The sequence below is a fragment of the Engystomops pustulosus genome, chromosome 4, assembly GCF_040894005.1.
Source record: "Engystomops pustulosus chromosome 4, aEngPut4.maternal, whole genome shotgun sequence".
Classification (NCBI taxonomy): Eukaryota; Metazoa; Chordata; class Amphibia; order Anura; family Leptodactylidae; genus Engystomops; species Engystomops pustulosus.
The window spans coordinates 165,278,945-165,294,132 of record NC_092414.1 but is presented as its reverse complement, the minus strand read 5'-3'; the positions used below and the strand labels follow the sequence as shown (position 1 = coordinate 165,294,132).

Below are 15,188 nucleotides of genomic sequence, written 5' to 3'. Positions count from 1 at the left end.
GAGATATTGGAGCGCTGTACCCAGCTATCTCTGTCAGTGCTGTAGGCAATGAATGGAGCAGCATGCATGCCTGACCAGCTACTCCATTCATTTGGGGGATAACAAGGGCACAACTGACCCCCATTCTCGTGATTCCCCTATACTGTGCCTCCAATTTTAAGTTAGAGAAAGGGGGATCACAAGATACATGATCTTTTGATAAAAGGTGTAACCTCTCATACATTTATGGCATTTGATGCGCTATAGATGTCCACCTTTTAAGTCTGTTCAGTACATAAGACCACTTGGACTTGAGCACACAAGATCATTTTCCTATATGACCATATAATATATGGCTGTGCTCTTGAACATAAGAGAGCAGTGAGGATATAGCCGTCTGTAAATCCCCGTACTTCCCAATTCTCACCTAGTCAGTGCCCAGGGAATGAGCATCTGCGGGTCTCGGCTGCTCTGTGAATACCCCTGGCTTTCCATAGTGGAGACAGTGGCAGTACTTGTAGGGTAGCTTCTCCGCTGATGTTTTTGCACCTAGCTCAAGTTGCATGACCGATCTGTGAACTGATTAAACTTTTATTGAGTCTTTGGATCATTCGTCTTCTCTCTCACTATGTCTCGGTGGTGCACTTTACAGAGTTAAACGTTAACCACTTACTTACTTTATACTAACCACATATTGCACCGTATTGATGCGTGAAGGGTTGAAGTATAATAAATGAAAACCATGATACTGGTGAACATAGTGTAGACGGGCAACCGGGAGACCCAATGGTATAAAAACGTATCACATTTCTACATCAGATAACTATGTCATAGTAATGATACTGAAATTGATGTCTCTGCACACAAGATCTAGCCTTGCACATTCTGATCAAACGGGAATAATACAAGCAGCGGTCATGTGTCCTGATTATGCAAACTGCACTTTCTAGGTTTGGGGGTGAGATTTTTTTGCTTTAATTTTATTTTTTCTCAGAATTTTTTAAACTAATTTTTTTTGTTTAATATTATTTCAGGCCCCCTAGAGCCCACTCTTGTAGACTGTAATAGAGACTTATGAATGACAGCTATGGGAGCCAATTACATGCGCCAGTGCTGTCGCCTTGACCGGTGCCATTATAATTTGTGCTAGTTAGCGTCTGCACCCTCAGCCTGTGAGTCCTCTCCATACATCCGGTGACCAGCAGTCGACATATCTTTACATTGACCGTTCATGAAAGTCCAAAAGCAGCTTTGTTAGTCCTAAAGGCAACCAATCTGCTTGGGCTTGTCAGTAAGAGCGATCCAGTGATTTTGTGTGGGTTTATTTATTGCATGTGATAAATTGATATGTCTGGATTGTTACATAAATAAAACTACACTTTTAAAAAGTGCCCCAGGCTGATCTAGGCTGAGGGAGACTGGAGGGGAGCTGCCCCGTAGACACTACTCCTTTGTATTACATGGTAGAATTTAGTCTCTTGTACTGAGGGAAGGCGTTTCATGTTGACCGCGGTTACAGTAGCACAAATCGGATGACAAGTTCCCCTAAACAGAAGTGCAACGCAGGACCAGACAATGACTAAATGATGTACAGGATGTTCATTGTTCCCATGTGAAACATTCTTAATAAAGGGTTTTTTTCTATAAAGGGGTTGTGCAAATAAAAAGGAAACAATAATTTTCCAGAAAATTATCTGTACAAGGCTTTTGGAATCACAGGCCTTCTCTATTCACTTGAATGAGCTACAAAACCAGACAGACCTAAAAGAAAGTATCAGCAAATAAAGCTCATTTACTGTCACATAAAAAGTTATGGATTTTAATTTATCAGTCATGCCAAGTTTCCATCTGCGCCAGATTTTTAATTTTTCTTTTCAGTATCTTTTTTGGTATCTGAAAATTGTAATTCCAAAAAGAAGTCCGTTACCTATTATGTTATCTGACATTTTATCAGGCAAAAGGTCTTTTTTATCCATCTATTTTTAAAATAGATTCTGCAATGGACCCTCTTAATACAGGTCAGCATGAAAATACATGGTTATCGTAGTAATATTTTTATACAGACGGTCCCCTATTTAAGGACACCCGACTTACAGACGGACCTCTCTGCCCACTGTGACCTCTGGTGAAGCTCTCTAGATGTTACTTTAGTGCCAGGCTGCAATGATCAGCTGTAAGGTGTCTGTAATTAATTTTTATTGATCATCATTGTTCCCATTACAGCAAAAAAGTTTGAAACTCCAATTGTCACTGGGAAAAAAAAATGCGCCTGGAACTACAATTATAAAATATACAGTTTTAACTTGCATACAAATTCAACAACAAACCTACGGAACCTATCTTGTGCATAACCCGGGGACTGCCTGTAGTTTAATTTAGCCAGAATTAATGAAAATCTACCATAGAAATCAATCGAGATAAGCCAGGGGCTTATATTTTTTCCTATGCCCTCCTTTCTTCTAAAATCAACTTTTAAAAATATGCTGATGAGCCTAAAAGACTCGGGGGGGGGGGTCTCAGAGCCTTTCTGTGTTGTATCTTCACAAGCTGTAACACTGTGCAGGAAGGGAAGTGCCAATGAAGCAGGGGGGGGAGGTCAAGACAGTGTTACAGCCTGTAAAACTACAGTGTGGAGGGTCTCAGGTAACACCCCCAGAGCCCTCATTAGCATCATTTTAAAGTTGATTTTAGAAGGAAGGAAGCCATGGATAACAAATTTAAGAAGGTAACCACAGTGTCTGGATATATGAGTAAGTGTCCCTGGTTTATCATGATGGATTTTGATAGTAGATTTCCTTTAAGTATGAGGTCTTTACTTTACATCACTAAACTTGCAGCAGTCGGAATAGGAGGGTTTTCTGTTGGAGAAATGTCATCAGGTTTCAGTAAGGATTACTACAAAATACAGAATATCTATGATCTTTATTTCCCTTTGAACACAATTGTGGGAATAATTGTCACCTTCCCACTCATTGCCCTGAAGCCTGGAGCAAACAGGTGCAGGGAGGAGCAATATGGATCCACATTCAGAGCTAAACCTCTCAGTGATTAACCCATTTTGACAGCCTTGTAAAAGTCATTATACAAGATAATTTTTAAAGAAAATAAAACATAATGTCAAAGTGCTTCTTAATATCTGTGACCTTATTGGCATCGGCGCCAACTCCTCATTCCTCAGTGTCCTTCTTCTATCTAATGCATGTCCCTGGCCTTCAGGAATTACCAGTTATCCAGGGATCATGTCAGGAATCTTCCATTACACCATCCTCCTTCTTTTGGAGTTTCAGTAGATTGTGCAGTGTTTGCTTACAATTAAATCAGCTGTTAATATTCCTGTCCTGACTCATTGAAAATGAATATATGTGCTAGAATTACTGTATAGAGGAATATGCATCTGTCATGTTTGGAGGTCAAAGTCTAAGCTGATACTGGAAATCAAGTGTCCAGAGCCAAGAAGAGAAGGGATGAACTCTTATTATCACAAGCAAAGCAAAACTATTCATGTCATATTTTATTTTGCATAAGCGGACTTTTAGTATTTAGGAAATTGAAATTAATAGATATAAAGACATAAATGTTATGATGTACTGGTATAAATGCAGTGAATAAGTAAAATATGATGGTATATTCCTCAGCATTGCCACCAAATGGGAAAAGCAGAGTGTATTGTATTCCGTGGGCTGTGTATGTCATGTGTGGAAGTGGTATAGATATTCTATGTAGCTGCTGTGAAGAATGAAGGTGCATTATATTCTCTATATTCCCAGTTCAGGCATATTAAAATATAACATTTTTTTTGTAAATAAAAAGTCCAGGGGAAAATATACACCTAAGTATTTTTGGGTAATAAGATTTATCACAATCTCCTGTTATTAGTGCTCTCCTGCCTGCTAGACTGCTCAGAACTGTCTACATTTAGAGAAGTAAGCAGTTTAGTAGACAGGACTGATCAGATATATTCTCATGTATTATATATCTGAACTATCCGTTCATAAAAACGGACCCCAGGGCTGCCATAGCAATGATCGGCACGCCCCAAAGATGGCGCGAGAGGGGGGCGATCTTGCGACTCCCCATGCAACGGCTCACCGCGCTGTACTAGTGCGGCGCTGAGCGCTAAAGGGTTAAAATGGCATGGGTACCCAGTCGGCAGAGGGGTTTGCACAAAATGGAGTGAGGTTAATCAAGTCATCACCTTTCAGCCAGGAGCCGACCCCAGTTGCACACCTTGCAGGAGCCGGCTCTTAGAGCCGCCTTGTTTGTAAACTGCCCATGACTTGATGTGAGCTTACACCAGGCAGAGGTAGGGGAGAAGTGCTAAGAGAGCAAAGAGGAGGGGAGACAGTGTAACAGCCTGTGAAGCCACAGCATGGAGGGGCTCTGGTAATGCCCCCACAGCCCCTCTGGCTTAAAAGCTAAATTTTAAAAGTTGATTTTAGAAGGAAAGAGGCCATGGATTGCAAAATATAAGATGATTACTACAGTCACAGTGCTTGGATCTACGAGTAAGTGTTCCTGGTTTATCCATGTTTGATTTTGGGGGTAGATGTAGTTTAAGAACGACTTAATAATTTAAAAATGTTATCACATTAGCCCTGTCCATATGCTACATCTAGCTAGACATGACGGCAGTGAAGTGTCCCCTTATGTTACATGTAACAAGTGTTGGCCTTTTGAACACTCTAAAACAGATCATGTATATATACCGAAATATATAGGCAGTACCCTGTAATAGCGGCCTACATTTGGTTTTTCTTCTTTTTAAGATGGTTTCTGGTTTGACTGAAATGGGTCAATTTACATACTTTTTTCAATGCACGTAAATATATTTTCCATACACCTGATGGTTCTCTAATATTTACTCATGAAAATCTCAAGTGATAACTGCAGAAATGGGTTAGGGTATTGTTCCATATGACTGTTCTTTGTATATGTCCCCTATGATTCGTAAAGCGCTACAAAAATATGATGGTGCTATATAAATAAAGATTACTATTATAGGCAAACCTCCAATTCCCCCCCCCCCCCACAAGAATTTTATACCACAAATAATAAATCTTTATTTCTAAAGCTCCATCATATTCTGCAGCGCTTTACATATCATGGGGTACACACAATATACTAACAAAATAAGACTTTACAGAACAATAACATCATTGTATGAATGACAGTCTTGCTTACAAGCAGAAGAGCAAGACTTTGTTCATTTTAATGACTTAACATTGATTGCACACTATTGTTAACATATATTTATATAAACCAAAAAGATATGCTTTTAGACAACAACATAAAAAATTATGTATTTTTTTCTCCATAGGGAAGGCATACAAACTTGATGCTATGTAATATGGATCGGTTCACTGACTTTGGCACACAGACCGATGCTGTGGTGGTGCTGTCACTCGCACAGGCTGCTGTCCTGGGCCTGGTGTCAGACAATGAACTTTTTGGAGCCACTATCAGTCCAAGTGGATTCTTCCCTGCCTCCAGGAGTGACTTTACAGATAATGGACCTATAGAGGCCGAGCAGCCAGAAGGTGATCACTACCTGAACACTGGGGGGAAGGTCGCAGCGGAACCACTGGAAGATGACACCTTGGATTTGGAAAAACATCCAAAGCGGAAGAAACGTCTTCCTGTCAAAGTGGTTCCCAAAATAAAATGTGAAAAACTTGAAGAAGAGACTGAGGCAGGGGAGATCTGCCAGGTCACAGTAGAAACCAAAAGTGAAGAAGTTGAAAGTGAGGAAATGGTTTCACAGGAAACTCAGGAACAGACAAGCGACAACACTGTACAAAACAGTTCTATGAAAATGATCGACCTCAGTACTTTCCATAGGAAACCAAAGAGGTTTCGTCACTATCGAGAGAGAGCACATCATGATGCAGACGCTGATTATCATCGCATGTTACAGCACCCTATACATAACTCCTATCCTCTCTCCCCTATGCCCATGATCCCTGGCAACTCCAGCCTGGACACTATGCATAGGCCGTGTAGCTTTGGGCCTAACTTAGTGCAGCCTAGTGATACTAGAAGCCCAATCGTTGGCTCGCCCAAGGCCGAGGAAAACATACAAAGCTTTATTTGGCCTGAAGCTAATGAACACGAAACTGATACGGCTGAGACAATTGAACGGAACAAAAAGGCCCAGCTGGATAGGCTGGATATAAATGTACAGATCGACGATTCTTACCTGGTGGAGGCAGGCGATCGCCAGAAACGCTGGCAATGCCGAATGTGTGAGAAATCCTATACCTCAAAGTACAACTTAGTCACACATATATTGGGGCACAGCGGTATCAAACCCCATTCGTGCCCACACTGCAACAAACTCTTCAAGCAGCCCAGTCATTTACAAACTCATCTCCTCACCCACCAAGGGACAAGACCACACAAGTGCGAGGTGTGCAACAAAGCCTTCACACAGACCAGCCACCTAAAGAGACACATGTTACTCCACACAGATATTAAGCCCTACAGCTGCCGCTTCTGTGGCCGGGGCTTTGCTTACCCCAGTGAACTCAAAGCCCATGAAGTAAAGCATGAAAATGGCAGATGCCACGTCTGTGTGGAATGTGGACTGGACTTTGCTACATTAACACAACTGAAGCGACACATCTCCTCACACCAGGGCCCCACAATGTACCAGTGTATGGAGTGCAACAAGTCCTTCCACTATCGCAGCCAGCTACAAAACCATATGCTGAAGCACCAGAATGTCCGACCATTCGTCTGTAAAGAATGTGGCATGGAGTTCAGCCAAATCCACCACCTCAAGCAGCACTCACTTACACACAAGGTAGTGTATCTTACTGGTCAGTACAATGCACATAAGGGCTTTTCCTGATATTTACCAGGCGTTATTGTGTCTTCATAATAGAAGAATATTGTTTTGGACCGAAACCAGCAAACCGAAAGCACATGTCCTGCTTATATCTGACATATTACATTGCCGAAGTTGTAATAAGGGGAACACCCTTGGAATCTGAGATAAACATGGGTCCATTAGCCCATCACACAGCATATCCTATATGATATTCTATAAATATGTAAGAATTGTCTGTCATTCCTCTTGACCAATGTTTATAGAGCATTGGTTTGTATGGTAATGTGTTGGCTAGTGACAGAGACCTGTCTATTGTCTCTTATTAGTAACTATCTGGCTCCCTCTAGAGCCATAAGGGGGAACAACACAATCAAAATGTATACATATCTTCATTACTTTTTAAATTGCACCAAAGTTTCAATTGCCATTGGATTTCAATTCCAAATGAGGATGTTTTATGGATGCAGGAGAAACTAAAGCAATAATAGGGAAGGCGTACAAACTCTGTGCACGTGTTGTACTGCACTGTTGTAACCTACTGATTTAGCCTACTGTGCGTAAATTCTTCTTTCCTTTGTGAATTACTTTCTGTACTGGTATAGATGGGGGCAACTGGGGCAAATGTTGGTTCTTCTGCCTTATGCTGCCATAATTCTTGTAATTTTTTCTTACTGTATCCATTATCTTATTATTTATTTAAAAAATGGAAAAATAGAAAAGGCTGTGTTTCCATACATGAAGTATGTATAGTTTCCACTTTAGGTTATCATGTGAAGATTACATTGGCCTTGAAATGCCCCAAAATTGGAACAAAAATTCCTTGGTGTAAGGAAGGGAATATTGTCTAAGTTTTGGTTCACCTATGCACTTGTGTTTCTGGTCTCCTGCTCTATTATTGGAACATAAAACCTAAAATAACATCAGAGTTGGATCCACCACCTGATAATAATCTGACTGGTTTCCATCATGGTTTCCTTTGTGTGTGTTTTTAATAGAAACCTCCATGGGAGCAGCCGATATGCTCCAAATCTATGCAGCACAAATGTGCTGCATCGTCTGCCTTCCTGGGCTTGTTGTAAGCTTTAAGATGGTGATAACCCTGCACACTGTGTTTAGTATTGTATATTACAGAACTATTACACCAGAAATAAAGAGCAGGAGACCTTCTATCTATAGATCTATAGTCATAGCAGATATTGGGAGTTGTGGACCACTATCTACCGGTAACACTACGCCTTTCTACATCTTCCATTAAAATTTTAAAAATTGGTATTGCAATTTCTTTACAGCATTTATGTATCACAGCTGCTGATAAATGTCCCTCAATTGTTTAATCTGTGTTTTTTTTAATTTGTTTTAGGGAGTAAAAGAGTTTAAGTGTGAGGTATGTGGGCGGGAATTCACACTGCATGCCAACATGAAGCGCCACATGCTGATCCATGCCAGCGTTCGCCCATTCCAGTGCCATATCTGCTTTAAGACTTTTGTACAGAAGCAAACGCTGAAGACCCATATGATAGTGCACTCCCCTGTCAAGCCCTTCAAGTGCAAGGTACAAGCCAGGCTGAGTAGTGGCCCCTTCTGCAACAAGATCTAAGGGCAAACATACAATAAGTGACCGTGCAGATTGTATGTTATTTCCACAGCTTGCTGCTATTTGTGGTAATATTTGTAGTGTAGTGTAATATATGCTGCAAATAAAACCACAAATGAAATGGGAATAAGGGGAGGACAAATACATTTTTAATCCAGGAGGATCTATGAACTTCGCCTTACGGTATTGCCGAATCTTCTTTGTGATGAGAAGTGGCTGCTCTGGGTTAGGATATAGTCAGGGATGCAGCAACATGGTAATACAGATACATCATACACAGGCCCAATCTCCAAATGTAATGTGCTGCAGCAAGGAATGAAAACCCTGGCTGTGTATGAAGTGTATGGCTTGCCTGTTTCCTCAGGGTGTGCAGATTCATTGTAATGTGTCCCATTATGCTTCCAGTTATATAGAACAGTCCATAGCACCACCACCTGCCAGGACCTGCACTGCAATGCTTATCTATTCCTGTCCCTTTTTTTTTCTTTAGGTTTGTGGAAAATCCTTCAACCGAATGTATAATTTGCTGGGTCACATGCACCTTCATGCAGGATACAAGCCCTTTAAATGCCCATATTGCTCCAGCAAATTCAACCTGAAAGGCAACCTCAGTCGTCACATGAAGGTTAAACATGGGGTGATGGACATCAGCTTGGAAAACCAAGGTTAGAATCCCTAACTCCCCTCTCTGCCATTAAACATTTAACTTCCATCTTGTGAATAGGAGACAAATGTAATTTACCACCTTAAAGAAGTGTCCTATAGCAGCTGTTCAAGACATGTCACTCATTTCTAATAAAATGAACTTAAAAGAAATCTACCACCAGGATGACGGCTTGTAGACCAAGCACACTGACATACTGGTGTGTGCACCCTCTGGCAAAAGATGCTCTTCATTTAGCTGCATATGCCCTGGTTTAAAAAAAAATAAAAATAAATTATGCAAATGGGCCAGGTGCTACAAGCTCCATAGCTGTTGATTCTGTCTGAGTCCCTCAGGCTCATTTGCATAATTTTCAAAACCTTAAGGGCATAAGGAGCTAAAAGAAAAGCGGGGACACACACCAGCATGTAAGTGTGCTTGGTTTACACTCCTAGATCCTGGTGGGAGACTGCATTTAAACCAGACTTGACCATCATTTCTAAATTTACCAACTATTCTTTGTTTTTCTCCTTTAGACCCAATGATGGACCTTCCTGACCAAGAAACCAATGATATGGAAAGTCAGCAAGAAATGGAGGACTTTGAGGATAACTCATATAGTTACGGAGAAGTAGAGAATCCTTCACAAGACCGGCCAATGGCCGAGCAAACTATGAAAGATATGGTTTATTATAATGTCTTATAGTTAAAAGACTCTCCTTGAGGAAATCCTTGGCTTAATTTCATAAGTCCAGTTTTACTTCTTACATCCACCCACAAATTATCTGAACTTCATTCTTGGACAAATGTACTTGTTCATCAGCTTTGGCCTTACCACGAGGAAGCATCAATGTATATAGGTATATACTGTAACAGCTCATTGCTTCTCTAGGTGTGGTCCAGTGATGAAGGATGTAATGTCAGAAGGCTTCTAGCTGAGTTGATTCGATTCCTAAGAAGCTGGACTTTTAGACATTATTGTAGGTCCCTTTTATGGACCATGCACAGACTGTATTTCTGTTTTGTAGCTTGACCACTGGTGTTATAAGAAGTTTGCTTTTGTCAAAAGTATCATTTATTTTCCCAAATTTTGTCTCAGAAGTGGAATATCCATCTTCCGGAAATCTACAGATGTTCTCCTTGTAGTCCGCTACCTACCAGAAGCAGATTGTCTTACACTGAGGGGCTTCATGGAAATGGGACACTTTATGAAATAACAGTCCTGGATTCTACGTTGGAGTCCGTTTTAGAATGTTTGACTAATTGCCAAGAACTGATTGTAAATGTCTCCACACTTGATATTTTTACTGTGAAAGGGAATAGGGGGAGACCTTGGTTAATACATTTAGTTGCAGCAACACAAGTTGCCTTTCTACCTCTCTGGCTCTCCACCTCTTCCCCTGCACAGAGACTGACCGCTACTGATCTATATTACACTGTACTGTTTTTGGATTCAGCATGGTCATCATGCAGAAGTAACTTTTTAACTGTCTCACAGTCTGAGTGACTTAATATTAGTAAGAACTGTGAGAATTTCTTGCCACCCAGTTACATACAACCACTCGTTAGGTAGTTTACTTGTTTTTCTGTAATTTTAGAGCAGCTCACATAAGACCCTCCACTAATTCTAAATTTATGGGTCTCGTTTTAAAAAAATTTATTTTTGGGGGAAATTTACATATTTTATATTTTAAATTATCAATATATCAAATTTACCGTATTCTCTGTGCTCTAGACATATGAGGAAAATAAAAGTCAATTTTCCTACATTTTCCCTGCGTCATATTATTAGGTTCTAGGTTCACACGCAGCATCTCGGACTGGGCCAATCTCCTCCCCTACTACAATCTCTGCGTATAAACACGACCTGGATCTTAAAAAGTTTTGTTTGGGAAAAGAAAATACCAGGCAAAGAAAGTTAATCTGCAGAACAGTTGAACTAAACCAACATGCCGTGTTCAGGTCAGCTGCTCTGTGCTTGGCAGAGACCCTCAGGGAGTTTCTGAGAACTTGCCTGCTCCCTGCCTAAACGCACATGAAATAGGAACCATGCTTGTCCCTTTCAGTTGCACATGTAGCGCTGCTGAGGTTATCATGGTGTAAATTGCACACGTTTATGTTCAGATTGCACAATAAGCTAAATAAGGTAGATTTGTTTGTAAATACATTTACCATTATGTATGTTCGTAAAGACTCTACTGGGATCTACGCCTTCAGCTAGGTAGTCACAGGAAAAAAAATTATATTAACCTACCTGCAACTGGCTCCTTGTTACTCCCTTGCTGTTCTCTATGACCCAGGTGCCACGATCATTGCGTTGGCAAAGGTATCTGGGTCATAGAGAGGAATGAATGCTGGCCTCAGGTGTCCACTCCTCTCTGCTTAGGCGGAGGCTCATAATGAAGCTGTCAGCACCGGTGTCTGGGTCACACGTCTAGTTATCATAGCTGTGTGTGTGTCTTAGACGCAGATCGCGCCAATCACTTTTTATTAGATCTGTCTGTGAGCCAGATGCAGCCATCAAAAGAGCCACAGGTTCCCTACCCCTGCTCTAAAGTCTAACCTGTGTTTTAACACTTTATTTAATTTGTATGCACATTATCTGCAGATGGGCGAGGAGTAGCCTCTTTGAGCTACAAGGCTAAAGCTTCTAGACCCCCCTGGGTAGCCTCTACAGGACTGCCCTTTTGGCATCGCCAGCCAAGGGGCAGCGCATACGCTGAAGCTCCCAGTCCCCTGATGGCTTCAGACACGCTGAAGCCAGCCGAAAGGCTTAGGGTGGTTCTGCAGAGGCTACTCGGGTGTGGAGAAACCTTAGCCCTGGAGCTTTAAACATACAATTAATAATGGATTCTTCCACAGAAATTATATTTTACATTAAAAGTAAGAGGAATATGTATTATAACTAATAGTTCTGCTACTGTCCCCCATCAATGAGATGGACCAAATGCTGCCAACTAAAGATGAATGGATAAAATAAATTTACCTTCTACCCAATGAAGAGAACATGGCCCATTGTATGACTAGTCAGTCCTGTATTATAAGGATTCGTTTTTTACTCCAAGAAATTTATAAATACATTGAGAACCGGGTGTTTCCAGTAGGGGCTCTGTCCTCTTAATGTTTGGAATACAACCAGAATTTTTAAGATGCAAGTGTAGTCCTTGGCAGATATGGGACTAGAACGGTATTGGAAAATAACCAAATCGGCTCATCACATAATGTCTGTACATGATCCTGTGCTTACACTCTGCCCACTGCATTTACAATGAGCCTTCCACATCGTAGATCCACAAAGATCCTCTGAGAAGTGCTTTTCATATAATGTATTGGTAATAGATTTTATGATCAGGTCATATAGAGCTATTATTAGTAGCAGTAAGGTATAAAATGAAAATTCTGCTAACTGCAACCGTAAAGCTGTCAGTAACCTGATATGGCTGGGAGATTTGACTTGGGAGAAGAAACTACCGAGTCAAATCTCCATCTGATCTGCTGGCAGCATGTTATAGAGCAGGAGGAGTGCAATTTATTCTGAATCTTTTCCTGCAAAACTATATCTGCCAGCTCCTACTGCTGTAACATGATGCGGTGATCTGTGACCAAGAATATGTGCATTTCACAGGTGGCAGAACAACAGGAATAGGGTCATCGCACACATGGGGCTGTGGAAACCACATCTACGTGTATGAGCCCATAGAAATGTTAATGTCCATGTGCCATCCATTGCACCAAACAGGAAGCCAAGAACCAAAACTACATTGTGACCACGAGGGCTTATTTTGATGAGTAATCCCAATGGTAGATCATCCATCCCACAATTGTAGGAATGATAATCTTTATTTTGATAGTTGAATCATATTCTATAGCACTTGAGATCACTAGAACAGAAGTTTTGGACATTTTGTGAAAACAAATATTGAACTTACTTGGTATGCTCATTGTTGGAAAAGTCACCCTAAAGTCATAGCCACTGACATCACACCCCTCCAACCGCTGAAGGTCTTTGTGGAGGCCACCAGAACTCAAGGTGTCAAAGTCATTCTGCCCATGACTAACAGAATACCAAGAAGCTTTCAGGGCATGATGAGGATGACACCTATTAGGGTCTTGCTCATCTTTATGAATTGCCACCCCCCCTTAAATCACAGCACTTAGGTGGGATTTGTTTTGATCTGTTTTACTGCAAGCTGTGGGTTAACAGTGACCAAACAGATTTGCCCTTTGCATCACCAACGCTAAACTTCTTGAATATAAGTGACAAATGTACCATTTTTTGACTAGTGACAAAACCGCACAATATAAAAACCGTTAAGGCCCAAGCATAAAAATATTAAGCTTCTACTCACCATGTACTGTAGCTTACAGCAGAGACATTGCATTTACCATCACAAGACACTGAAGAATGTGCCACTTTATACATCAATCTAGTTTTCCCTTTGTGCATTGACAGGGCAAGGAACCAGTCCTATTGTCATGCTAACTGTATTTCATTGACTTTTGTATAATTTATGCTTCTAAGATATTCAGCTTAAAAGGAATATTTTTCTGAATTGGCTTTATACTTATGAAAATAAAGTGGATTTGGTAAGTTTGTTTGCAAGATCCATTCTGCAGTATTTTCTTGGGTCAGGAGGAGGCGTGCTGCAACTTTATATGGAGCCAAGTACATCTATTGGGGGGGTCCTTTATAAGGACTGGAAATGATCATATTTAAGTGGTAAAACTATAGAAAAGGTCTTGCATTGAAAGGTTATGACAAACAAATCTAAGCTTTTACACTGCTATGGCTGCGAAACAGTGAGAGCATGTGGCTTTATAAGGTGTAATGTTTTGGACTGTCAAACACCAAAGGTGCCTTTAGGCAAGTAGACTAGCGCTGCGGAATAGTGTAAGCAATGCAGGGGTGGTGCTTTACATCCATTCCTTCCCTACAGGCACCAGTGGTGAAAGTTACAACTTAAAGCCACCAAATACATACATGACTGCTTGGAATACTTTGTATGAACTGCAAACTTACTTTTGCAGGTTATTGTTGAGATTTTAGCGGTGGCACTTTACTGCCAAGTTGTTTGCCATGTGAGTTATGCATTTACAGGTTATAGCCATAAGTGGGAACCCATCATAAATACCTCAGAATAAAGTACATTAACTAATCTGAGAATAAGAACCCTTAAAACAGGATCAGTGAATGGTGTTCACTTCTGATGTGGTATTGTTTTAAAGGTTTAACCTGTAAAATGGAACATTGCACCAAGAGAATGCAGTTCTTTAGGATTTAGTTTTTAGGGCAAAGCAGGAACGCACCTCAACCTCTCAATAGACAAATGTATCCAATGTTTACTACACTGGGTGATTTTAGCTCAACCATGTCAGAATCCATGCAAGTGCTTTAAGGCAAATTCTTGGCCACTAGTTGAAAGGAAATCTACTACTTTAATAGACTACAGATACTTTGCTTTAGCCTTCTCCTTAATCCAGTGCTGGTCTTTAATCTAGCAACACCAGGAAAAGTTCTGTGGGGATGCAATGTCTGGGCTGCATGACGTCACAACTTCCCAGCATTGGAGAGTGAGGTGATGTCATGCAGGCTGTGTGAATAACAGCCTGTAGAACCAGACATCCCACCCCCAGGCTGCTTTTTATAACTTTTCTAGTATGTCAAGATTAAAGAGCAGTGCCAAAACAAGAAGGACTATAGGCAAGTATCTAGTTTATTCTTTAGTGGTAGATTTTAACCAAAAGCAGCTTTTCCAAAATTAGGCAATCAATATTGTGCACGCATTTAAGTAGAAATTCAGCCATAGCATGCAGAGTAATGCTGTGCAATGGTTCTGCGGACCCTTACCAGCCCGCAGGTGGGAACCTGGATACAAATGATACAACTGAAGACTTCGGCTACATTCACACTACAGTATGGGGGACGTATATACAGCCGATATACGTCCTCCATACACTCCTATGGGCTCACGGCCCTGTACGGGAGCGGTACGGTGCTGCACACGTGCGGCACCGTACCGCTCCGTAGCACGGGAAAAGAAAACATGTCCTATCTTTTCCCGTATTACGGGGCCGTATCTCCCTATGGAGAGGGGCGTGGGTGAGCAGCGCTCATCCCCTGCTCCTCTCCACAGCGCCGATGT

The 15,188-nt window shown here is 41.1% G+C and overlaps 1 protein-coding gene across 4 annotated transcripts in view; it reads left to right on the top strand.

The window, feature by feature from the left end:
• ZNF710 (zinc finger protein 710) overlaps positions 1 to 13,564 on the top strand; it is a 54,225-nt gene extending 40,661 nt beyond the window's left edge. For 3 of the 4 annotated variants that reach the window (XM_072148451.1, XM_072148449.1, XM_072148450.1), the window contains exons 3-6: positions 5,297 to 6,781; positions 8,169 to 8,360; positions 8,893 to 9,067; positions 9,582 to 13,564. In XM_072148451.1, the coding sequence (XP_072004552.1) occupies positions 5,315 to 6,781; positions 8,169 to 8,360; positions 8,893 to 9,067; positions 9,582 to 9,751 (2,004 nt within the window). In that variant the 5' untranslated portion in view covers positions 5,297 to 5,314 and the 3' untranslated portion in view covers positions 9,752 to 13,564. The remainder of the gene's footprint in view (positions 1 to 5,296; positions 6,782 to 8,168; positions 8,361 to 8,892; positions 9,068 to 9,581) is intronic. The other variant, XM_072148452.1, reaches the window with a different exon arrangement.
• The last annotated feature ends 1,624 nt before the right edge of the window (positions 13,565 to 15,188 follow it).